Source organism: Calcarisporiella thermophila (assembly GCF_041956535.1).
Source record: "Calcarisporiella thermophila strain CBS 279.70 unplaced genomic scaffold VTP21scaffold_7, whole genome shotgun sequence".
Lineage (NCBI taxonomy): Eukaryota > Fungi > Calcarisporiellomycota > Calcarisporiellomycetes > Calcarisporiellales > Calcarisporiellaceae > Calcarisporiella > Calcarisporiella thermophila.
Window position 1 is genome coordinate 555,290 of NW_027192197.1, and position 23,210 is coordinate 578,499.

A 23,210-nucleotide genomic window follows, 5' to 3' on the forward strand; every position below is an offset into this window, starting at 1 on the left:
GAAACGTGAACGCGGTGCCTGACCTAGCTTCACTGTCCCACTCGGACTTTCTTTTGCTGCTTATGGCTACGACAACAGCGCTAATCCTGCTAGCTTTTACCACTTCCTTATGAACAAGATCTTATGACCACGTTGAGTTTTAATTCTGTTGAAGCGGCATGCGCTTGGAGAACTCCACGGTTATTCTTGACATAAGGACTTGCTTTACCGAACGAGAAGAATACGACGTTAGATTCTACGCAAGCATGAATGCATCCCTCTAAGCATTCCTATAATCTAACACTATTTTATTTGCGAGGTCCAAGCTAATGAGAATACTAACACTTGTGTGCCAAAATTTGATATTGGCGCCCCGTATTAGGGCCGAACTTGCGAAGAGTGTTCTTCCCAAATCAACTGGGACATAATGCATGCATGATGCAAACAAGTCATTTACATTGAATTTCAGCTACAAATATTTCATTTTTGTGAAATCATTTTATTCACAGTACTCTGGGCGCTAAAACTTTTTATCCCTTATAACCGCCCATTAATTAATTTTCAGGTGCCCGACTCAAGATAAAACAATCACACGCCAACCGGTAAACTTGTTTCTTTTTATGATGGCTCTCTCGTTGATATAGTACATTTCAACAATAATATTCTAGCTTAATCTCACCAGACTCCTCCTTTCTGTAAGTTTATGCAAACAGTCCGATTAAATAGTGATGGATAGTTCTAATACAGCTCACCATAAGGGCAAAATGCTCTTCCATCATAAAGGGAAATATGCCTTGACAAAAGTAAATCGCGGTAGTGCCAATGTGAATAATGAATCTCAGATGGAAACTTGTTCACCTAGTCATGGGGATATTCGGAGTCAACAACTGCTTGTACTACAAAGCGATGTTAGATAGGTTGATATAGGTTGAAGATTCGGGATAACTCCCGTCATAACAAATATTACCATCTATATCTTTTAGATGTTGAGGTCATGTTTTCATTGCGATGCTCTACTTGCTCCACTTTATATTGCACGCCTGGTGTCTGAAATAAGTTATCATTATAAAATCTGTATCTTCCGCCATTGATTTTTGGTGCATTACAAGCCACCCATGGATTGTTTTCATAGAAACATATATTCAACTATTGGGAAAATACCTTAAAGCCTTTCCTACAATTAATACAAGAACGGATCAGCATTGATTGTGCAAAGTCAACTGTGATTAAGTAAAGTCCAAGTCATGTTAGAGGTGTTCAATGTGTGTTCAATATTTCTCTTTTTTTTTTAATGGATTTGTATGGAAATGGTCGTTTAATTCGGAAATTTGCTGTTTTGTTTAGTCACTGATGCACTCCCTATATATGGACTTACATAGAAACCGCTTGGGAGTTAATTCATCCATGAGACTAGTAAACATTCTACGCAAGGTCCAAAAAAAAATTATGCAACTACAATTGGCCATGAACATCCGAACCCACTCTTGTCTGTTATTCATATTGTGTAGTAGAAATTTAAAAAATAATAACTTGAGCGAATTGCGTGCACTGTTGGTTTAATTTATATTCAATTGAAATACTCGTGGCGCAGATATTAACGCGTTAAAATTTGTAAAATATCGCGTTACTTGCATTGCCAGGAGAAAAGATTTATTGCTTATGACCACCACGCCAATGAAGCGCAAGGAGGGCGCGCACGCCCACACAATTGGTGGAGATTCGATCTCGATCTCTTCTTCTCCATTCGCCCCTCCTTCCCTCAAGAAACGCAAGACTGCTGGATCAACAAATTCCGATGTGAACTCGCGATCATTCGAAGAAGATCTTGAAGAATTGAGTAAGATACAAACAACAACACGATCTTGGTCACGACCACCACCTCCATCACTAGATCCGAAGAACGATGTCCTTAGTAATTATTCTTCTTTTCATGTGCGATAATGCCACCCTTTGTTTAATATCATTACTTTTAATTTTAGTTTTTCAACAATTGGAATCCGATGATTATGTTGATATGAAAACTAATGAACCAGTAGTTCGGTTTTTTGGCGTGACTGAGGTGTGATCATTTCTAATCACATGTTAGATTCGAGATTGCAATGTGTTCATAACTGCATAATAATAATTTAGGATGGTGCTACCGTGCTCTGCCACGTACTCGGGTTTTTCCCATACTTCTACTTCCCAGCGCCAAATGGACTTACCCTGCAAAATCTCAACGATATTAAGACAACACTTGCTGTATGTATCAGTCTTACCATATAGATAGTAATTTTCTAATGTCTTCTCTGCATTATTCAAATAGGAGAAAGTTAAAGGGCAGAATGGGATACTTAAGGTTGAAATAATCCAGAAACAAAGTATTTGGGGATACCACGGGAAAGTCAAGTTTCCTTTCGTGAAAGTAACAGTGCGAGATCCTAAACAAATCGCTCCTCTTCGGAGGGCAATAGAGGAAGGAATACCGCTGTCTGGTTTTCCAACTGGCGAACGCCGGACATACGAGAGTAACATTGAATTCACGCTACGTTTCATGATCGATCATAAGGTAATGGGTGCAAACTGGCTCGAGTTGCCTGCGGGTTCATATAGAATGAGAGCAAACAAGATATCCAACTGTCAAATTGAGGTTGAAGTAAAGTAAGTAAAAGGTGGATTAAATACCTTCGGATTTATTTAACAATATCATATCTATTTAATTCTGCTATAGTTGTGATAAAATAATAAGTCATGCACCTGAAGGGGATTGGCAGAAGATAGCTCCTCTTCGCATTCTCAGTTTCGACATTGAATGTGCTGGTCGAAAAGGGATATTTCCGGAGGCTGAAGTCGACCCTGTGATTCAAATAGCTAATATTATAACAGTTTATGGTTTTTATCCGTTTGATTTACTTCTATATTCTCGCTGCCATGCTTATTCTCGTTAATTAAATAGGTCAAGATCAGCCCCTCATTCGCAACGTATTCACATTAGGGAGTTGCGCACCCATTGTTGGCGCCCACATCCTGTCATTTGAAAAAGAGGAGGAGCTTTTGCAGAAATGGAGCGAGTTTATTGCAGAGGTTCGCTTTTTGTACTCAAGCTTATGCTTTAGATCTATTATTTACAGCCTTCATGTTTTGTTTGACAGGCGGATCCAGATATAGTGATAGGTTACAATACCGCAAACTTCGATATTCCTTATCTCTTAGACCGAGCCAAGAGCCTAAAAGTGGATTCTTTCCCATTTCTTGGACGCCTACGAGGTAAGCTGTATTAATATGATTTATGTTAGTAGTACTTTAATAATAATATATTTAATGTAGGCGTACGTTCCGAGGCTAGAGACAGTCGATTCTCTTCCAAAGCATACGGCACGCGTGATAATAAGCACACAAATCTTGACGGTCGCCTCCAAATTGATTTGCTGCAAGTTATGCAACGGGACTATAAATTGCGTTCATATACCCTCAACTCGGTCTGCGCGCATTTCCTTGGTATGAAATTATTTACACTCGTATTTTTAAGTTGGGAAAATGGGACCGACTCATGATTAATTGATAGACGAGCAAAAGGAGGACGTACATTATTCAATTATCACAGAGCTGCAAAATGGCAACGATGAGACAAGACGACGTTTGGCTGTATATTGTTTGAAGGTAAATTGCCAACTACATGGAATGAATACTGTAACTGTCGTTTGAATATATGTATGTGGATACCTAGGATGCTTATCTACCGCAACGACTTATGGACAAGCTTATGTGTCTTATCAACTATATGGAAATGGCTCGTGTCACAGGAGTGCCCTTCAGCTACCTCCTTTCTCGAGGCCAACAGATCAAAGTTATTTCGCAGCTTTACCGGAAAGCTTTCGAGGAGGATCTTGTTATTCCGGCAATGAAATCAATGGGTATGAATGAACGTTTTCCACAAAGTATTCCATTATTTGATGGTTTCCACTGACTCTACATTATCATTCGTTCAGGATCTGACGAACAATATGAAGGAGCCACAGTCATAGAACCTAAAAAGGGATATTATAGTTTGCCCATCGCTACGCTCGACTTCAGTTCCCTGTATCCGTCTATCATGATGGCTCACAATTTATGCTACACTACGCTCTTAGAACCCAACAACCCGATTAAGCAGCAGATGGACGAAAACGATTACATCGTGACTCCGAATAAAGGTAGCATATTATAAAATAGGTACATTATTTAATGACCAGCAGATTGAGGATTTTACTACAGACTGTTTCGTGAAACCGAGCGTTCGCAAAGGCATTTTACCCACAATTCTTGAGGATCTGATTTCCGCACGAAAAAGAGCAAAAGCCGACCTGAAAAAAGAGACTGATCCATTCAAAAAAGCAGTACTTGATGGCCGCCAGCTTGCCCTCAAGGTATGAGAAAAAACTTTTTTCGCTTTCGCTACAAACCATTTGACATTGAATGTTCAATATTGTAGATAAGTGCCAACTCGGTGTATGGTTTTACGGGTGCAACCGTCGGCAAACTACCCTGTCTCGAGATTTCGTCAAGTGTCACAGCATACGGACGAGTGATGATTGAACAGACTAAAAATGTAAGCATGTCTCTTCTCTTCTTGAAATGAAACGATGATTAAATTCTGCCGCTCAGCTTATCGAAGCCAATTACACTATTGCAAATGGTTACAAATATAATGCCGAGGTCATCTATGGTGATACCGACTCTGTCATGATCAAATTTGGACCCGACAAACTAGAGGATGTTATGGAACTTGGTATGATGTTATATTAATCATTTTGCTTGAGCCACAACGATGTCTAACTTTTACTATTAAACAAGGTAATGCTGCTGCCTCTTTTGTCAGTCAGACATTTATTCGACCGATCAAACTCGAGTTCGAGAAGGTGTATTACCCATATTTGCTCATCTCCAAAAAACGATATGCTGGACTCTATTGGACAAATCCTGAGAAGCCAGACAAAATGGATTGCAAAGGAATAGAGGTAAATAAAACATGAAAGAAAAGCCTAAGTAGTAAATGGTACTGATGTTAACTCTACCTGCTTAGACTGTTCGTCGTGATAACTGCCGACTTGTTTCAACGGTAATAGATACATGCTTACGAAAGATTTTGATTGACAAAGATGTCAAAGGAGCGCAAGAGTAAGTGATATTAAAATACCATCGGATTGCTTAGTGCTTAATCCATTTTTTCGCCAAATAGCTATGCCAAGCACGTTATTGCAGACCTCTTGCAAAATAAGATAGATATGTCACAGTTGGTGATCACAAAAGCACTCAGCAAATCTGACTACGCTGCTAAACAGGCCCATGTGGAGCTTGCCGAGAGAATGAGGCAGCGCGATGCAGGCTCCGCTCCTACGCTTGGTGATCGTGTCGCATATGTTATCGTTAAAGCGTATAAAGGAGCTGCTGCATATGAAAGATCGGAGGATCCAATCTATGTGCTTGAAAATAATATTCCAATCGATACAAAATATTACCTTGATAACCAGCTCTCAAAGCCACTGATGCGTCTATTCGAGCCAATCCTTGGAGAGAAGGCGGAATCTCTTTGTAAATTTCTTGTTTTTTTTTTTACTATTGGAGTATGATCAAAGGGAAGATCTATTGACTTTTTCTGGCTTTCTCTAGTGACGGGTGAACATACTCGAACGGTCCAAGTATCCACTCCAACCGTCGGGGGTCTGATGCGCTTTGCCGTCAAAACACTTACCTGTATGGGGTGTAAGACTCCACTTCCAAAAGGAGAAAAGGCCGTTTGTAAATACTGCAAACCTCGCATCGACGAGCTATATCAAAAGCAGCTGAGCACGGTGAATGACTTGGAGGTGCGGTTTAGTCGATTATGGACCCAATGCCAGCGATGCCAAGGAAGTTTAAATCAGGATGTTATCTGCACGAGCAAAGATTGTCCGATTTTTTATATGCGAAAAAAAGCACAAAAGGACTTGAAGGATGCGACCAACAATTTGGAGCGTTTTGACTATGAATGGTAGAAAAGGGCGGTTACTATAAAGGAAGAACGGAGGTTGAGGCCCAAGTGAAATTTTGTAGTTTTGCATATTTTAGTTTTCTTCTTATATTATCACCTTCATACTCTATATGAACCACAAAATTTCTTTGACACTGGTATCTTGTCACTCCACTGGCTGTACTCTCGTATTGAGACCACAGAATTCTCCTGATGGAATAAAACCTCGTGAGAATCTTGTGGCTTAGTCTCACCAATTAATCTTTCCAACGAATACAGCTACTCCATAGAAATCCCAAGAATTGGCCACTCTTAATTTTAGTAATTCAGGGCTTTAAGGACATCATCGTAACGAGAGGGGTTGTTTTCAAGGAAGACATATAAATTTCAGAGGCGATGGACCCCGCATCACTAGCAGAATATCACAAACGCAAGGGCAACACTTTATTTAAGAGACATGACTTTGAACTGGCAATTAACGAATATTCCATAGCGATCGTAAGTGTTCTTTAATACTCAATGCAACGCAGATAATAGGAGTGTATGCTCCTTTCCATTTCAAATCTTTGTTTTTATCTCACTGTTTAGGACAGAGTGATAATGGATAAGGATTACTAAGCAAATACTATGTTTTTTATTAGATCAAAAATCCCATTATATCCACCTATTATACAAATCGCGCGCTATGTGAACTTAAGGTGAGAAGAGTAGAACTTGGATCGCAATCAATTCAGTGAATTTAGCTTTTTTTTTATTCTATTTCAGTTAGAGAAATATGACGCAGTAGTGAATGATTGCCAAAAAGCAATCGAGTTAGATCCGAATACAGGTAAGCAATGGATGTTCTTATTTGTGAAGACTGATCCATCATCATTAACTCTTTTTAACCTAATTTAAATATAGTCAAAGGCTATTATTTTGTAAGTCATCGTATATTCTGCGCTAAGTCGTCCATATCTACATGAGTCTCCTCTATAGATGGGTCAGGCATTTTTAGAAATGAAGCGATTCGTGGATGCTATTGCGTATCTTAAAAAAGGTGATTATACCCGCTATAAAACTATAACTACAATATTTAATGGGCATCTCTTTTTTCTGGATAAATTTTTGCAGCTTATCATCTCGCATTAGATCAACAAGTCACGTACACTTCGGATATTGTCAGCGCATTACTGAAGGCGCGAAAGGCAAAGTGGGATGCTGACGAGACGCTAAGGGTTCAGCGTGAGTCCGCATTGCTAAGATATATGCGTGATTTGATCAACCAAGAACGGCAAAAGTAAGACATGGATCAATTTTTGAGGTGATGCTGGCACTCAATGACATATTGTTTTGTTTGTATTTCCCTTCCAGACAACTTGATAACGTTGACAAAGAGGATCCAGACCACTTGCTGATTATAGACACAGTGAATACTGAACATGTACGAGTTTTTTGATCAAATGAATGCGCCAGTTTAAGTATAACAGCGGTATTTTCTAATATAGGATGAGAGACTCTCTGAACTCCAGGTTGTATTCGAGCGCTCAGAAGAGAGATTACAGCGACGGGAGATACCCGAGAGCTTCATAGATCCCATATCTTTTAATATTATGCATGGTAGGATTCCGTTGGGTATTTAAATGCACTTTCTTTTCTTAAAAAAGCTTTGTGTTCCTCCTAGATCCTGTCATCACACCATCTGGAATCACATATGAACGCACTGCTCTGAAAGAGCACATCAAAGTCATTGGTTCATTCGACCCTCTAACCCGCGCACCGCTCAACGAGCGAAATTTAATATCCAATCTTGCTCTCAAGGAAGCAATAGAGGACTTTTTACGGAAAAATGGATGGGCCGCAGACTATTAGCGGATTTCTCTCTTTTGGATTGCAATAGATTATGGGGGGTTAAAGACAATAGATGAACAAAACTATTATATCAACATATTTACAAGCGACATACTGGTTTGTTCAAACCTTGAAAGTTGTTAAATTTTACATCAGATCTCCATTTATTTTTCAAGCTTTCTCTTTCTTCTCTCTCTTATACTTGTAAGCCCTTTTATCGATTTTTTTTTTTTGTATTAAAATATAATTATTAAATGTTTTTAATCACCCATTGAAAACCAAATAAGCCTTTTCAACGACCTTGTGACCGCAAAATCTGAACTTAAAAATGTGTTGCACAGGGTGGCCAAACACCCCTTTCATTTCTTCCTCTTTCTGTTATGGCTAAATGAGCTTGTTGTAAATCCTTAGAAAATGAGCAAGTATACCGCCAAAAGTGCGCTTCGCGTCGTGTAAGTGGATTCATTCCTCTCTTTCTCATTAGCATGCGTTTACCTGGGGTCGCCATGCTGACCCCTTGAAAGTTGAATGAAGAATTGTTTTATGTTGAAATGTTAAAATGTCACAAAAAACTTAATTGACTCACCAACTCATTTCTTCTGCTCAAAAACAGTAAGAATTATACCAGGGGCTATTCAGATATCCAGGCGAAGATCCGTGAAGCAACCTCGAATGATCCATGGGGACCGTCGGGAACCCTCATGCATGAGATTGCACAGTACACATTCAATGAGTGAGTTTATTAAATATATCCCCATTGGTCTTACCTTCTAATACTTAACTAACTGACTTGCGTCCATATTCAGAGGTGCATTTCCTGAGATAATGGATATGTTAAGTAAAAGACTGAATGACAAAGGTATAAAGGCATTGATATATTGTAAGGGAATAACGGTAATGAACTTTTCTCTTTTGTTTCAGGGAAAAACTGGAGACATGTTTTCAAGGTGCTCAACGAACTATATGAGTAATACATCTAAACTATGTGTTTATTTTGAGATATATCTACAGGCATTGAACCTCCTTGACTACTGCCTCCACGTTGGTTCTGAAATGGTTATTTCATATATGAAAGAAAATAGCTATCTTATTAAGACTCTTCGACAGTTTCAACATATCGATGAAAATGGAAAAGATGTGGGAGCAAATGGTAATTCACCCCGGCTCCGGTTTATCACTTAAGCTAATTTATATCTATGCTCCACAGTGCGTCTTAAAGCGAAAGATATTGTTAATTTAATTGAGGATGAGCCGCGCCTGTTGGAGGAGCGTAAACAACGCAAGAGAATGCTGAACCGTATGACGCCCAGTTCCATCCATAAAAACTCACTTGGAGTTCGTTCATACACATTAGACCACTCCGAAATGAATAATTCATATCGACAAAGTTATTTGGATGAAGATCGGGATTTGCAGCGCGCTATCGAGGAGAGCAAGCAAACCGCGCTTGAACATGAGCAGAGGATGAAGGCCAGGTAGGGTGTTCATTGTGAATATTGGTAGTACAGCTAAATCGACTTTTGGCTTTTTCCCTCTCAGAGAATCATTTTTAGAGAAATACCTCGATAACGGCAGGCGAGAATCGAAGGATGAAAATGAAACGATCAAAAAACAAGCCGACAGTGGCTCGACAGCTCCTTCTCTGCCGGTTCAATATGACATTTTCGGCAGCCCAGTTTTCGGCAACTCAAAACCCATAGTCCAATCACCTCAACCTCTTGAGCTTGCTTTTCAACCTTACGTGACGCCACAGAATTCGCAAGCGAACCCAGGCCATAATGTCGGATATTTTGACATCTCGACAGGTGCCATTGGATTCCAGAATATGATCAATACACAATGGAGTATGAACTCTAGACAATCTCCTCATGCGCCTCTGTCGCTATTGCATCAGAACACACTAGGGGTCCTTTCAAATTCGCTCCCCCAAGCGCATTCGCTGTCAACCCCAGTGTCGCCCCAGAGCCAACCAAATTTCCAAGAAATTAACCCCTTCAAACAATATAATGGGCATGCGTTCAGTGCTCCAACCTCACCTGTTGCCGTCCCTCCTTCGTTCCGATCTCATTCGTTCAGCATATCATCGATGCAGAACCGTGAATTTCCATTCAATCAAACAGCCTATGATGCGGCCATTTCGATGAGCACCACTATGCAAAATCCAGTGAGTCAATTGAGCAATTGAAGATATATAGAGGCTTCCTAATTGTTTTACAATGATTCAGTGTAATGCTGAGCTTTTTGCGCAAACTCCTCACGAAAAATATGCACAACTTGACTCTATAATTGCGACACGCAATCGTGGAGTGGATACTTTCGGAAACATGGGGGACCTTCGGATCCCTTCGTGAGTCTCAAAAATCAGCATCCTGAGCTATCACAAATATTAACCTTGCTTGAATATTTTAGTGGAACCGGATTCAAAACCAATGCAAATAGGAATGGGAGCGAGGTAGGTGTCAACAACAATCCATTCGACACCGCGCTTGTATCCTCTAAACCTGCTCCGATAACCGCTGATTTACTTGGTCTGGAGACTGAGAGCAGCATGAATAGTCCGCAGTTCACGGAAATTCAGGTAATAATTAAAGGTTATTTACTTGGCAGCTTAAACCAACCAAAATTGACGCTTTCTATCCCCATACTTGCCTGCACGCGATTAGTCTAACAACACCTCTATCTCCTCAATTTCTTCTCGTGCGCGCACACCTTCTCAAATCGAACAAAGCTACTCTTCCGACCGTGCCAACGAATTAGGCAACGCTTATTTTGGCAAGTTCCCATCCAAGAATCATACCAACCCTTTCCAGGAGAGACTTGGTGAAATATGGGGTGAAAAGGGTTTTGACAGATTTACATCAGTGCAGTCCGCCGTGCCAGTCAACGAACCCAACGTGTATAGGGACACCGGCCGTTCCTTTTCACTGATCTAAGTTATCATTCCTCTCAAATAGTCTACGCATTGTTAATTGCTATTACGGATATCATTGATTCTATATCGCAAACTGCCCTAATATAGCAAATTTCGGTTATAAATTGTATTTTTATCCTCTTGGAATCTCTTCTAGTTTGAACTATGGAATAATCCTAGTATAGGACTTGTCTCACTCCCCTGGCTCTGATATCACCACTATTCATTCCCTATTCCTATTTTCTATCGTTTTGTGTTTTGATTTTTTTTTTTCTATGGCTATTATCTCTTCGCCGTATCACAGATGCTTTCGTAGGTTGGATAGGAATTCAGTGACTTAAATACAATATTATATTAACTTCTGGACGCATAATATCGCCAGTCAGGATCATATTCATATCAAAACCGAAAAACAGCCTTTGAAAAGCAATCTGAAATATAGAATTAATGGCGGAGGCTTGTCAATATACTTTCCTTCCGTCGGTTGAACATATCCTTTTCCGTCACGCCCAAGGTCGAATCTCCTAACTTTTGCCAATCCGTTTCAGCTTCCGGCTCAACGCTGATGGATGACGAGGTAGTTTCCGTGATTTCTCCCTCTTCCATCGAGGGGGTGTCGAAACCTTCCCGAATCCATTTGCCCAACTTAATGATGATGCTCTTGCACTCCGGCATCATAAGTAGCATCTGCAGGAATCCATGCGATGCGCCCCGCAAAATCTCAAGCTTCACGGCGCGCTCATCATCCCACAGTCCGATCCCCTTGGCTTCGCGGATTCGGCCGGCGAATATGACGGAATCATCCACAAGAGGATCCATCTCACCACAAAATATAAATGTGCGCGGAAACTCTTGCAAGAGTTCCAAAGGTGCATGAAGGGGTGCAAAATGATAGTCGCCGAATATGTCTGAAGGTGTGTTGGGTCCCACGTACACTAGTTCAAGAGAGAAGAAGAGAGATAAGTAAAGAAATCAGCATTATAGAATAATGGAGAATGAGCAAACGTATCCTTACATATAGTCAAGGCGCGCACCAGACTGGCATATAGAATTCGGTCGTCGAAATAACACATCTTACTCGTCATTGCCAAACGAGTATCTAACGTGATTTCGCTTGATACCGTTGCACCATCCCAGTGGGCAATTCCTTCTGTTGACATTCCTTGGCCTCCAGACCGCACCACATCCTCAATCGCCTCGTCAGAACTGTCGTCGTCCTTTGAAATCCGCGACATCGTCAAATCCTCAGGAGCCAGGCGGGATTTGCGGTGGTACGGTTTCACATCAGGCACGACACTCAGCGGACTTTTGTGCCTGAAGTGGTCTTTAGCTTGAAATAGATTCACCATGGATTTATTGCTTTGTGCACGCATGAGGGACATTGCTTTGCGGTCCATCCAACATTTAAGCTCAAGCTCAAGGGCAGGGTAGATCAAGACAATGGCGTTAGGGCGCGGGAGCTCAGGATGTGTCTTTCGAAATTCAAGGATTCTAATGATAGTGGTTGCGACTAAATTTCCTCCCCTAAATTGAAATAAAAAAAAATCGGATAGGCGGATCAGCACTTGCTTAGACGACGCTAATGGCAATGCAGTACAACTTACGCAGAGTCGCCTACGATCACAATCTTCGGCATCTTTTCACCCTTAAGCCCAATGCATCGTCCCCTTGTCTCACAAATCGTACGATATACATCAAAACATTCTTCACACCCCCAAGGGTAGGGATATTCGGGGGCTTTTCCATAGTTGATGCTCACTATTGGGACTCCCAGCTGCTTCGCCCAAATACTCAAATAGTCGGAGTGACATTTGGGAGGCATCGCGACAAAGCCTCCGCCAGGAATGTGAAGCAGAATTTCCTCCTTTTCTTGAAGCCGCGATTCAGGCGGGTGGAAATAGAGATATGACTCTACAGAGTGCCGCATACGAGGCTCGACCTGAGGAGGGGGGATCATGATCTTGCGGGCGTCGATGCTGAGGCGCTCATGAGCAAGCAAACGAATAAATAGTCGCAAATAAGGGTTAAGGGACTTCTCCCAAGACACACGAATATGCTTGGCGGTGATATTGGAACGATAGTATTGGGCCTTCAGAAAAATTAAACGAGATTAGAGAAAAACATGGATAGTACGACGTAACATCCAGCCATCATTACCTTGGCTTCGGCTTCTTCCGAAAACACTGCATAGAAAAGGGTGAGTACGATGCTTAGAAAGTCGCGGAGAAATCGGGGACGCACGTTCATGGCGGACCAAAAACCAGCATCCATGGCGGTCATCAGCCAAGTTGCTCTGTAAAAACTCTTAGAATAACGCCGAGCCATGGGTTCAGGACCTAAGCAGAGATATAATGAGCTCTGCACCGAATTAGACTAGAGCATCAATGCTAAGCCAGTACTGACCATTAAGCCCAACCAGTAAAAAGGTATGCTTGAGTACATAGAGCGCAGTTATTGTCCCGAGAAATGTTTTCCAAGGCGGATATTTCGCTGATGGAGACAAGAAAGCCAAAATTGATTTAGCACGTAATATAATCTTGTTAGAATTACTCTCTTTACCTAACCAATTATTTAAAAAAACTAGGGATGAGGGTGTCCCTTTCTTATAACGAGTGATAAAAAGGGTGCTAACAAGAAAAATAAAGTTATGAAATCCATCTAGCATAAGCAAACTCCATGCAATACCTCGCAAGGGTAATGGCCAAAACTTCCAAGCGTCTGATGTTCGGCGATGGCTTTCCTATGATGTTATCCAACATTATGGAATTTCTCTATTGAGGTTTCCAATACCAAGATAAAACTGCGGTTATTTGAGGGGAAATCCTAAAAAAGGCATCATTAGACATGTGAAAGCGATCGAAAGAAAAATTTTGGCAAATTGTTATTGAAATAAAAATGTGATTGATTAACTACATCCCCCCCACAGTCCTTCGTGCAACTCTATGACTCATGGGCATATTCATAGCAAGCTAACCCCCATATTAGCTCGAGAATATCACGTTGATAAAGCTTATGGCTAGAATTGCTGCGAAACTTACGGGTCGAAAATATTCAGCTCTCTATGACCCAGAGTAGACTTTCGAAAGGGTGAAAAAATACATTAAAGGTTATAAAGACATATTTCTAGAATACTTTAGATGTCACAATTTACATACATGCCAGAGACATTATCTACTATTTAGTAAAAGCATTCCACAATCCATTCTTTTAACTTTACCTGACACAAGTGTCAACTGCCACGATAGGGGAGCTTCAGTCAAACTACCACGGCAGGGAAAAAGATAATCCCACATAGAATAATTGTGTTAAAATCCTTATGATGTTGGAAAAGCTACACGTTTTTTTCCTGAGCTTTGACTCATAGCATGGCCCTCTTGAGATTAAATGTACTAAAAATTTGGTAAGGAGTCTACTAGTATAATTAGAATTAATTCCACGTTAGATTAATGTGGACTTTAGCTGCGAAGGGGATTTCTTTTAATTGCTCGTGAAAATATAAATATTTATCGTCCGAATATTAACGTTGCAGTGGTATGATACTCACAGTGAAAGCACGCAGATTTTTCTAATTCTCTTGTCGCTTGCAACATCTTGCCACATTATGCCACACCGAGAGAAAAGTGTTTTCTTTTTTTTGAAGGAATTTGGTCAGATAAAAATGATGAGGACACTGGAATATTAACAACGACCAAGAGTGATGAACTCGACGGAAAGTAAGATAAGGCAGAGTTGCAATATAGGCCACGCAAGCATTTAATAGTACCCTTTATTAACTAATATAAAATAATAGAGGTTATAGGTCAAGCAGATATACCGTATAAAATTTTCCTGAAGTAAAATAACCTCTTCCCTGTTCTTCTTAATCTGGACTTGCATAAAATTGATTCTAATTTGCCACTTGTCCTGTCGTATTAATGCATGCCAAAGCAATCAACGTAAAAAAGGAGTTATAAATAAATTGTTTGGTAATTGCATACTTGTTTTTATGCTATCAGCACAGGCTTTTATTTTTTCTTTTGCATATTCCTGTTAAAGATGATGCTCTACATCCAAAAGCATGCCCATGGACAAGAGTCTCTTCAAGCTAAGAATTTGGTTTTAAAGGCTTTATTTTCACTTCTGAGAGGGTGATGAAATATAAAATATTGTCAGGGTTCAGAAGCTCCCATAAATGTGTCATTGATGAGGATGGTCCTTCTTGCAAGTGTATTTGTCCCCAAATGGACAAAGAAACTAGAGTTTCAAAAAAAAAATAATTAAAGATATTTTACATAATACTGAAGAGCATAGGTATAAAAAGGCACTACTTGATTGTCGGCATTTGCTCCTTAGGAGTTGTAGCTCTTATTAATGGCCATCGAGATTCCAAAAGAAAAAAATAGCTGAGAGTTGGGATGCAATAGCTGCAAGAATTCGAGATCAAGTGAGAATTACCTCCTGAACTTGATTTATATTTCATTTTTTGGCACACACTTGTAGACCTGTAGAGAATTTTTTTGTTTTTTTTTACATTTTTAGATTTCTCCCTGTGAGAGCAGCTTAAATTATGCAAGAACATATTACTTTTTCTCCTACTGCTTTATCAGTTCTTCCTGGGCTGATAATCCTAAAGAGGAAAAGTAGAAGGGGTTCAGTTTAGCTTCCATTGGAGCACGGGCTTTGTTTAACAGCATAAAGGGAGCAATTGCTCCTAAATATAATTAAAAAAACCCTGAAAGAAGCCCATCATGTTATCTTTTGCAAATCTTGTTAAATAAAATATTACAAATCGTTTCAAATCGCGAACAAGAAATCTCCTCTGAGAGTTGCTTGTCGAATACGTCGTCGGCTTGTTAATTTTTACGAATGAGCTGGATGCAGTTGAAAAGAAGCTGTTTTCATAACAATATACATGAAATTAATTATTCGTTAGGAAAGTCACGGCCTCGAGCTAGAGGGATTAATTACATACATCGTGTTTAATTCGGCCATATTGAATGCTTCTTGTCACTTGATTTCCTCTATTCAATTACTAAATTAAAACACGCCTTGTATATAAACGCAGCACGGTCCCCTCACTTGTTACGCATTTTTTTCCCTTCTCTTTAGCTTTTCTAGATCAGTACTGTGTACTGGGGAATTTTTGTCCTTTTGGTCGCTCCCCGAGCTGGTTCATCTGTGAATAAATCAGCGTAGAGACGTAGAGATAACTGGGTGATATTCTTATATATAAATATATATATATATATACAAAATTCGGCTCCTTATTCAGCATGAGTCAGACAGCTACTATCACCCTCACAAAGACGCAGACGTTTTCACATTCGCGCAAGAAGTCAAGATCCGAGAAGAAGCGCGAGAAGAAGCGTCTGAAAAAATCAGTGGCTAGGCCGTCCGGACACGCGCCGCTCTTTGATGAGCCAGTGACCTGGTGGAACTGGTACAAGTACGTTAACTGGTTAAATACGTTCTTTGTGGGTAGTCCTCTTGTTCTGTGGGCATATGCTCTCTCCAACACCGTCCTGCATCGGCATACTCTCTATCTTTCGGCAATTATGTATTTCTGTGGTGGCATCTCCATCACAGCTGGTTAGTGTCCAATCGTTATTTAGTCGGGTTACCTTGGGGGTATCTGATGGGTTTCCCCTCTTGTAGGTTATCACCGCTATTTCTCTCACAACTCCTACCGAGCCCATTGGTCTCTACGTCTGTTTTATGCTCTGTTTGGTGCCAGTGCTGTCCAAGGATCCATCCGCTGGTGGGTTCGTGGGCACCGCGCCCATCATCGCTATCTTGACACGGACAAGGATCCGCATAATGCACACCGCGGACTCTTCTGGTCTCACATCGGCTGGCTGATTATGCGGCGACCTCGGTCCAAAATCGGGTACGCCGACGTCTCTGATCTGGATTCCGATCCGATCGTGCGCTGGCAGCACAATAACTACAGTCTCATTGCGATATTCATGTCTTTCATTCTGCCCACGGCGATCGCGGGGTTCGGGTGGGGTGATTGGCGAGGCGGTTATTTCTACGCCGGAGCGGCGCGATTAGCCTGTGTACACCAAGCGACCTTTTGCATTAACAGTTTGGCCCATTATCTAGGTGATGCAACCTACGACGATAGGCATTCCCCTCGCGATCATTTTCTCACGGCCTTCTTGACCATGGGCGAAGGTTACCACAATTTCCACCACGCGTTCCCCATCGACTACCGGGCCGCGGTTGGGTTCTGGCAATGGGACCCCACGAAATGGTGGATCTATGTGTGCTCGTGGATCGGATTGACCTCGGATCTCAAACGGTTCCCGGAGAACGAGGTTGTCAAGGGGAGACTCAACATGAAGCAGAAGAAGCTCGACCGCCAAAAGTCGAAGGTCGACTGGGGCGTCCCGATTCGTGATCTTCCTGTGATCAGTTTCGAAGAATGTAAGTTCACATCCCTCATGACTTCTCAGTCCTCCCCCAGTGGCTAACTCACTTCACCCCTAGTCCAACGACTTTGTAAGCAGGAGAAGCGCTCTCTCATTCTAATTGAAGGGGTGGTACACGACGTGTCCGAGTTTATTGATGAGCATCCAGGGGGCCGACAAATCATGCAGTATGGTATTGGCAAGGATATGACCGCGGCGTTTAATGGAGGGGTTTATAATCATTTGAATGCAGCAAGGAATTTAATGGCCAAGATGCGGGTGGCCGTGGTGGAAGGCGGTATGGAGGTAGAAACGTTAAAAACCAAGGGAAAATGAGCCTTTTAAATATGTTATCTCGTCTTAATAATAATCTTGATCTCTTAGTTTTTATGCGTATTTATCACTCTCGCCTTACTAGATTAAGAGAAAAGGCCCCCTCCCCTTTATCATTTGTACCATCCTCAATCTATGGCATCTTCTTTAGTCTTTTCTTTTGTCTTTTCTTTCTTTGTTTTAATTGCATAAGTACATGTCCTAGCACTCCATCATTACTATATCTGTATTTTCCTTGCTTTGCTTCTCTTTCAATCTTTCTGTCTCCATTAGTAACCAATAATTTAGCATGGCTTCAGAATCCTATTACCCTGATTAAAACGATGAGATGCTTTGAATATGACGGGAATATTTATTTCAAATCTAAATGCTTTTTATTCCACCCATTTGAATTATTATTACTTAGACAAAGCAGCCTGCAACGCTTCAAACACCTCAACCTCCACCTTTGCGGCTGCGCGCTCCTCTTCCGTTGTGGCCGCAGAAGCGAGACGCTGGGCCTCGCTAAGGTTGGACTTGACAGCCTAGGGAGCAAAATAAAACGTTTAGAACAGCTCATATCCACAATGCATCTAAGCGATGCCGCCATACCTCAAGTGAAAAATCCTCAAGAGAGAAGGCCTCCACCGCATTAATATTAAGGGTTGAATCAGGATTAATGACAGCGAATCCGCCCGAAACTGTTTTAGAAAAATTGTCAAGGTCGCTTCTTCAATGCAAAATATAGATCATCCTCCCATTTACCAAAGTACTTCTTCGAACCACCTTGAATGTTTTCAATCACCTCCACGACGCCAGGGGCAAGTTGCTCAATAGAAGGAACGTGATTAGCGAGAACACCCATGTCACCCGTAGTGGCCGCGATGTTCACCTGCTGAACCTCAGTGTTTTTGAAAATGGTCTAAAGATAATAGAAGATATTAGAGATGCAGACCGCCACAGGGAGATGATCTAAGGATGAACAACCTCATGGGGCAAAACAAAGTTCAAGCGCAGTTTACCAGAAGCAGGTGCTTCAGTAGCATAACGGCGAGCTAGAGTGATTGTGAGGGCGGATTAATAACACAGCACAACTTGCATCCAAACGCTAATAACCAGTTTGCAATGGAGCAGCCTAAGCTTACCATATTGAGCGGGACGCAATGTAGCCGCTGCACGAGCAGTTTTCAGAATGGTGTTCATTTTCAATGGTAAACCCCGATGTATTTATTCGGACCAGAGTTCTCGATATTGAGCAATGGAAATAGGAAAACAGCAGGGGAATTGCTGCGCCCCACTGCCTTCATCATGCCTCGAGCAGAATTCATATATCTTGATTCTTGGTTTTATCTTGGTTTAGTTTGCGTATATTAGCGACTTCAGCCAAAGTTTGCCCAGAGGAAACTTTGAATTGTGGCTCTTGGGGCCACTGGAGAATCCTTAAAGAGATGCCCATTTCAGCACACGCCATTAAAGAATCGTTTCTCATGCGGCATGATATGGGTTTTTTCTCAACAGAATTTTCTCATCTAATTGTCTGGGGCTGTTTGCGAGGAGTTTCTAATTCCATTAATTATAAACACGCCATTACTCCATTGCATGCTTAACAATGGGGCACCCCAAAATTACCAAATGCAATAAAAATGGTGTTGCCAAAATGTGCTAAATAGATGTTGCAAACACTTTTCTTTGGGTTGTGAATGTCTATTTTTTTTTTTCGTTGCTGATCCCTTTTGGAATGAGATATTACGCGGCTTTCGTTTTCTACGTATGAATCGGTCAAGGATTGCTAACAAATGGGTGGATTGTGCTGATCCAAAAAAAAAAAGAGATAGAGAATAAGCCGGGCCAACTCAAAGACGTGGGAGAAAAAGCTCTCTGGCGAGGGGATTGATTTCGCGGCTGGGCAACTTTATTTAGCACGCGGAGAAGAAGAGGGCGAAGCGGGCGGGCGGGCGGGCGGGCCAGGCTGGATAGCCCACAGCGAGGCGGGATGGGCGGGCGGGCTCAAACGGCGCATATGCACGCCTGATAATCATTCTTCACAAGCCGTAGGAGCAGCGGGGGATTTTTGGGGAATGGATAGTTTTGTGATGGTGCAACAATGTGCAACGGTCGGTGCAAGCAGTGAATCTCGCCTTCTCCTTTGCTCTCCTCTCTCTATTTCTTCTGTTTATTATTTTCTATTCTCACTAAACTCTCCTCCACTCCCTTTCCCCCCTCGCTTTCTCCGCCAAAAATAATATACTAGTGTTATTATCCTATTAATTCTTTAATTCGGACGCGTACGACTGCTTGCATTCCTCGTCGCAAGTGGATCTGGGAGTACAGCGAAGTATTTGCAGCTTGCACTAGGTTTTACCGTGAGCGGTAATCGGTAAGTTTTTCTCTTGCATCACGCGCCTTGAATTATCCCACTCCATCCAATCCCTCATGCTCCTGCACCTCCTCCCCCATTTCTCCCTCACTCGATTACCCGATTTCGAACCACGCTTTTGCATGGCTTCCTGTCGAGGAATGATTCTACGCTCTCATTGATGTATGCCTTCTTTTTTCTGTGTAATTGGTAATTTTAGCCTTTCCATCCGGAATTTTCTCTCCAAAGGGAGGCCCATTCGTCGTTGTTGCCTTGAATATCTGTCCATTCTCTGCTCCGCACTAATCGACTTAGTTTCCAATTGCGATATCGGTGATGGAAGGCAAGGGGCACACCTATGCATCCAATGCTATCCCCACTACTGGCTATGTACAACAGCAAGGTGACCGGACTCTACAGCAACAGCACCCGCCGCCTCCGCCATCGGATCAGCAACAGGGATACTCAACCCAGCAGCAATACGATGGCTATCCTATCTACAACTATGGTTATCTCCCTCAATACTCACTTCAATACTATCAAAGTTATCCAGCGGCTGGGCCTGTTGCCGTCTATCAGATGAGCCCCCCGCTGCAGGCCCAGACCTCTCCCGTAGTGAGCCCATATTTTGGGCCGGGAAGTCCTCAAGCCTTCCCCTACCCTGCATCGCCCTCTTCTGGACAGCCTCCTCAGAGTCCGCCCGCGACTGCCGTCGTCCTAGTCCCCTCGCCAACGATGCAGCCATATGTTTATCCTTACGTCCAGCCTGCAAGTGTTCATTCTTCGCCTAGCTTCTCTTCCTCGGCTACTTCGGCTCCCAATTCGCCCCCTTTCCGCTATCCCCCGGAGAGCTCACCCATTAATAAGCCAGCTGCAAATTTGGACCAGCAGCAAGGGATACGTCAGCCCTCAACGCACCCATCGTCTCCTCCGCTTCCGCATGTATTACAACAACAGCAGCAGCAACATCCCCAAGCACAATCCCAACAACAACAGCAACAGCAGCAGATGCAGCAAATCCTCAACCAATATCCGCAACACAATGACCCATACTACAACCCGCTGCACATCACCAACATTTATATCCGCGGGCTACCGCCCTCTACCACCGATGAATCCTTTTACAACATGTGCTGCGCGTAAGTAAAGTTCAATCTACCCTTATGCTGCCATTTCATTTAATAATAATAATATTTTATAATGTCGTCTCTTTATTTTTTTTAACCTTCTCATGCTTAATGAATTTAGATACGGAAAAATCAATTCTTCGAAGGCTATCATCGACCTCAAAAATGGTAACTGTAAAGGCTACGGGTTTGTCATGTATGAGACGGAGGAGGAAGCACGAAAAGCAATAGAAGCATTGAATCAGATGGGATTCCAAGTGTCTTTTGCGAGGGTAAACATCATTCTGCCTTTTTCATCCTTGTTTCATGATCTCACATGTTGCTATACCTGTTTATCCCTGAAGGATTCGTTTGGATTGCGTATGCGCGGGATGCAAGAGTTTGGATCCACCAATATTCATTTATCGAATTTACCTCTAGATATGGATGAACAGGTTAGGACGACCACCCTATTCCTTCTCCCACCGCTATGCTAAACGGCTTTTTTTTCCAATTTTCCAGAAACTAGAAGAGATGCTGCTTCCATACAAAACAGAGAAATGCCAAGTATTTAGACACCCAGAGACGAACGTTAGTCGGGGTATAGGCTGGGCAAAGTAATTGTTATCTTGCCAATACAAACAAGCGCTGTAGCATGAATTGACTGAATGAATGTTTATTGCCACTAGGATGAGCGATCGCCAATCGGCCGAAGCATGTATCGCGAAATTCAACAACTCGATTATCAAAGGATCGAATGGCCCCTTACAAGTTCGATTTGCCGACCCGGAAACGCAAAAAAAATCAAAAACCCAAGGGACTAAGAAACAAAAGGCATGGCGAATTAGTCAATACGGGGTAAATATCGCTGATAAATCTCGCGAAAATAAAAAACACTTTAACTCAGTTGCTCTCCCTCCTTGCTTCCAGCCCCAGTTCAGCCCTCTGGCCCCTGATCAAGGACCACTTACTCCTGAAACCGTACTTGGCATTGGAGTCACCCAGGCTCAACAAGATACCACTTCGAATCCGGCGCCTCCCCCCGGCGCAGGTGCCACCGGTTATTATCCTACCGTTGCTGCCGGATATCCCCCATATTATGCCATTCCTGCAGCTTCTGGCTATCCGATCCGGCCCATCTTTTTCACTCCTCCTCTTCATTATCAACATTACTCTAGCTCGGTGAGTGACGACGCATCGTCTCTCAACCTGGACTCGTCGGGACGTACGACGCCAACCAGTTCGGACACTGGCCTTGGTGGAGAATACGAAGATGGGGATGCAGAAGAAGAGGAGGAGGAGGACATTTCAGCCGTGGTCGAGAGAAAGCTCTTTATTGGGGAGGATCCCCGGGAGCATGAGCGAGAGCGCGATGAGGATAAGAAAGGAGATAAAGAGGAGAAGAAGGAGAAATCATGAGTGGTGCGTGATGCGGACCTTGCACGGTAGGGGTAGGGGCGAAGGATGTGGAGTGCATGCGTAAAATTGTCGATGAAACGCACTGGACGATAATTTCTCTTCCTTTTGATCTACCTATACATTTACCTCTACATATACATTTACTTTACATATATTTATATACTAATATTATATATCTCGGGATTTATTTATGTTTATACTTTATATACTTCTACTGTGGGATAACATATTATCATCATGGGTAACGCTATGTTGAACCACCATTCATTCTGTGCGTATATGTGAGGATTTATTTATGGGGTTGTATCATTATTCATCCATTTTTTTTCTTTTTTTTCATTCCCTTTATTTTATGATATCGGTTGAACGCTGTTTTGGATTCGGGAATTAAGAAGACATGTTCTTTCTCCATGTGGTGTTCACATAGAGAGAACTCTCTTCTCTTTTCCCCTCTCATTCATTCATATGCTCAATTACTCTTTTATGGCTTTTTTTTTATTTTAATTATTATTGGATATAGCTGGAGAGGACCTTCTACTTTCTTTTTATTTCCTATATATACTTGCGCGAATATCATTTTCTTTCTTTCTCTTTTTTTTCGTGTATATTTTTCATATATACATCATTCCTTTTTACCATTTTTCTACTCTCTTCCTTTCCCCTTTACTTTTCTTCTATAACTTATATATTTTTTTATGTTTTTTTTTTCTACTGGGCTATTAAGGGGCTGCTGGGGTTTATATTGATGACGGGATTTTCGTTTAAATTTTATTGTTTATAACATTTAAAAAAAAAAGATCTGATATATGGCTTTTTTATATCTCACTCGACCAAACGATACAAATGAGCAGTTGTGTTTGAGAGATATATCCTTGTGGCATTGCGAAGGTTTGAAAGATGTTTGCTTATCTAATCCACGCTTATCGTTTCCTCATTC

General features: G+C 41.8%; 7 protein-coding genes across 7 annotated transcripts; 5 read left to right on the top strand and 2 right to left on the bottom strand.

The window, feature by feature from the left end:
- Positions 1 to 1,638: 1,638 nt before the first annotated feature.
- VTP21DRAFT_10513 (uncharacterized protein) lies at positions 1,639 to 5,972 on the top strand (the record flags this gene model as incomplete). Its single annotated transcript, XM_069389858.1, has 18 exons — positions 1,639 to 1,891; positions 1,959 to 2,038; positions 2,110 to 2,220; positions 2,285 to 2,619; positions 2,690 to 2,850; positions 2,915 to 3,042; positions 3,111 to 3,225; positions 3,286 to 3,456; positions 3,524 to 3,618; positions 3,686 to 3,872; positions 3,948 to 4,151; positions 4,213 to 4,364; positions 4,430 to 4,546; positions 4,603 to 4,726; positions 4,792 to 4,955; positions 5,021 to 5,115; positions 5,177 to 5,529; positions 5,608 to 5,972. The coding sequence occupies 18 exons, from the start codon at positions 1,639 to 1,641 to the stop codon at positions 5,970 to 5,972; spliced, it is 3,210 nt and encodes a 1,069-aa protein (XP_069253136.1).
- Positions 5,973 to 6,343: 371 nt separating this feature from the next.
- Positions 6,344 to 7,798, top strand: VTP21DRAFT_10514 (uncharacterized protein; the record flags this gene model as incomplete). The annotated part of the gene is made up of 9 exons (XM_069389859.1): positions 6,344 to 6,445; positions 6,589 to 6,645; positions 6,713 to 6,776; positions 6,851 to 6,867; positions 6,926 to 6,986; positions 7,061 to 7,226; positions 7,301 to 7,370; positions 7,435 to 7,546; positions 7,611 to 7,798. 9 exons carry the CDS (start codon positions 6,344 to 6,346, stop codon positions 7,796 to 7,798), a joined length of 837 nt encoding a protein of 278 aa, XP_069253137.1.
- A 393-nt stretch (positions 7,799 to 8,191) lies between these two features.
- On the top strand, positions 8,192 to 10,710 carry VTP21DRAFT_10515 (uncharacterized protein; the record flags this gene model as incomplete). The annotated part of the gene is made up of 10 exons (XM_069389860.1): positions 8,192 to 8,229; positions 8,391 to 8,510; positions 8,584 to 8,636; positions 8,699 to 8,724; positions 8,789 to 8,927; positions 8,985 to 9,252; positions 9,317 to 9,941; positions 10,003 to 10,124; positions 10,187 to 10,355; positions 10,441 to 10,710. The coding sequence occupies 10 exons, from the start codon at positions 8,192 to 8,194 to the stop codon at positions 10,708 to 10,710; spliced, it is 1,830 nt and encodes a 609-aa protein (XP_069253138.1).
- A 422-nt stretch (positions 10,711 to 11,132) lies between these two features.
- VTP21DRAFT_10516 (uncharacterized protein) lies at positions 11,133 to 13,981 on the bottom strand (the record flags this gene model as incomplete). Its single annotated transcript, XM_069389861.1, has 8 exons — positions 11,133 to 11,623; positions 11,704 to 12,212; positions 12,293 to 12,777; positions 12,846 to 13,024; positions 13,092 to 13,178; positions 13,239 to 13,315; positions 13,374 to 13,428; positions 13,906 to 13,981. 8 exons carry the CDS (start codon positions 13,979 to 13,981, stop codon positions 11,133 to 11,135), a joined length of 1,959 nt encoding a protein of 652 aa, XP_069253139.1.
- A 1,959-nt stretch (positions 13,982 to 15,940) lies between these two features.
- VTP21DRAFT_10517 (uncharacterized protein) lies at positions 15,941 to 17,416 on the top strand (the record flags this gene model as incomplete). The annotated part of the gene is made up of 3 exons (XM_069389862.1): positions 15,941 to 16,256; positions 16,323 to 17,096; positions 17,160 to 17,416. 3 exons carry the CDS (start codon positions 15,941 to 15,943, stop codon positions 17,414 to 17,416), a joined length of 1,347 nt encoding a protein of 448 aa, XP_069253140.1.
- Positions 17,417 to 17,811: 395 nt separating this feature from the next.
- VTP21DRAFT_10518 (uncharacterized protein) lies at positions 17,812 to 18,595 on the bottom strand (the record flags this gene model as incomplete). The annotated part of the gene is made up of 5 exons (XM_069389863.1): positions 17,812 to 17,937; positions 18,005 to 18,093; positions 18,158 to 18,314; positions 18,380 to 18,447; positions 18,538 to 18,595. 5 exons carry the CDS (start codon positions 18,593 to 18,595, stop codon positions 17,812 to 17,814), a joined length of 498 nt encoding a protein of 165 aa, XP_069253141.1.
- A 1,489-nt stretch (positions 18,596 to 20,084) lies between these two features.
- VTP21DRAFT_10519 (uncharacterized protein) lies at positions 20,085 to 22,273 on the top strand (the record flags this gene model as incomplete). Its single annotated transcript, XM_069389864.1, has 6 exons — positions 20,085 to 20,887; positions 20,997 to 21,147; positions 21,220 to 21,309; positions 21,377 to 21,471; positions 21,544 to 21,712; positions 21,785 to 22,273. The coding sequence occupies 6 exons, from the start codon at positions 20,085 to 20,087 to the stop codon at positions 22,271 to 22,273; spliced, it is 1,797 nt and encodes a 598-aa protein (XP_069253142.1).
- Positions 22,274 to 23,210: the final 937 nt, after the last annotated feature.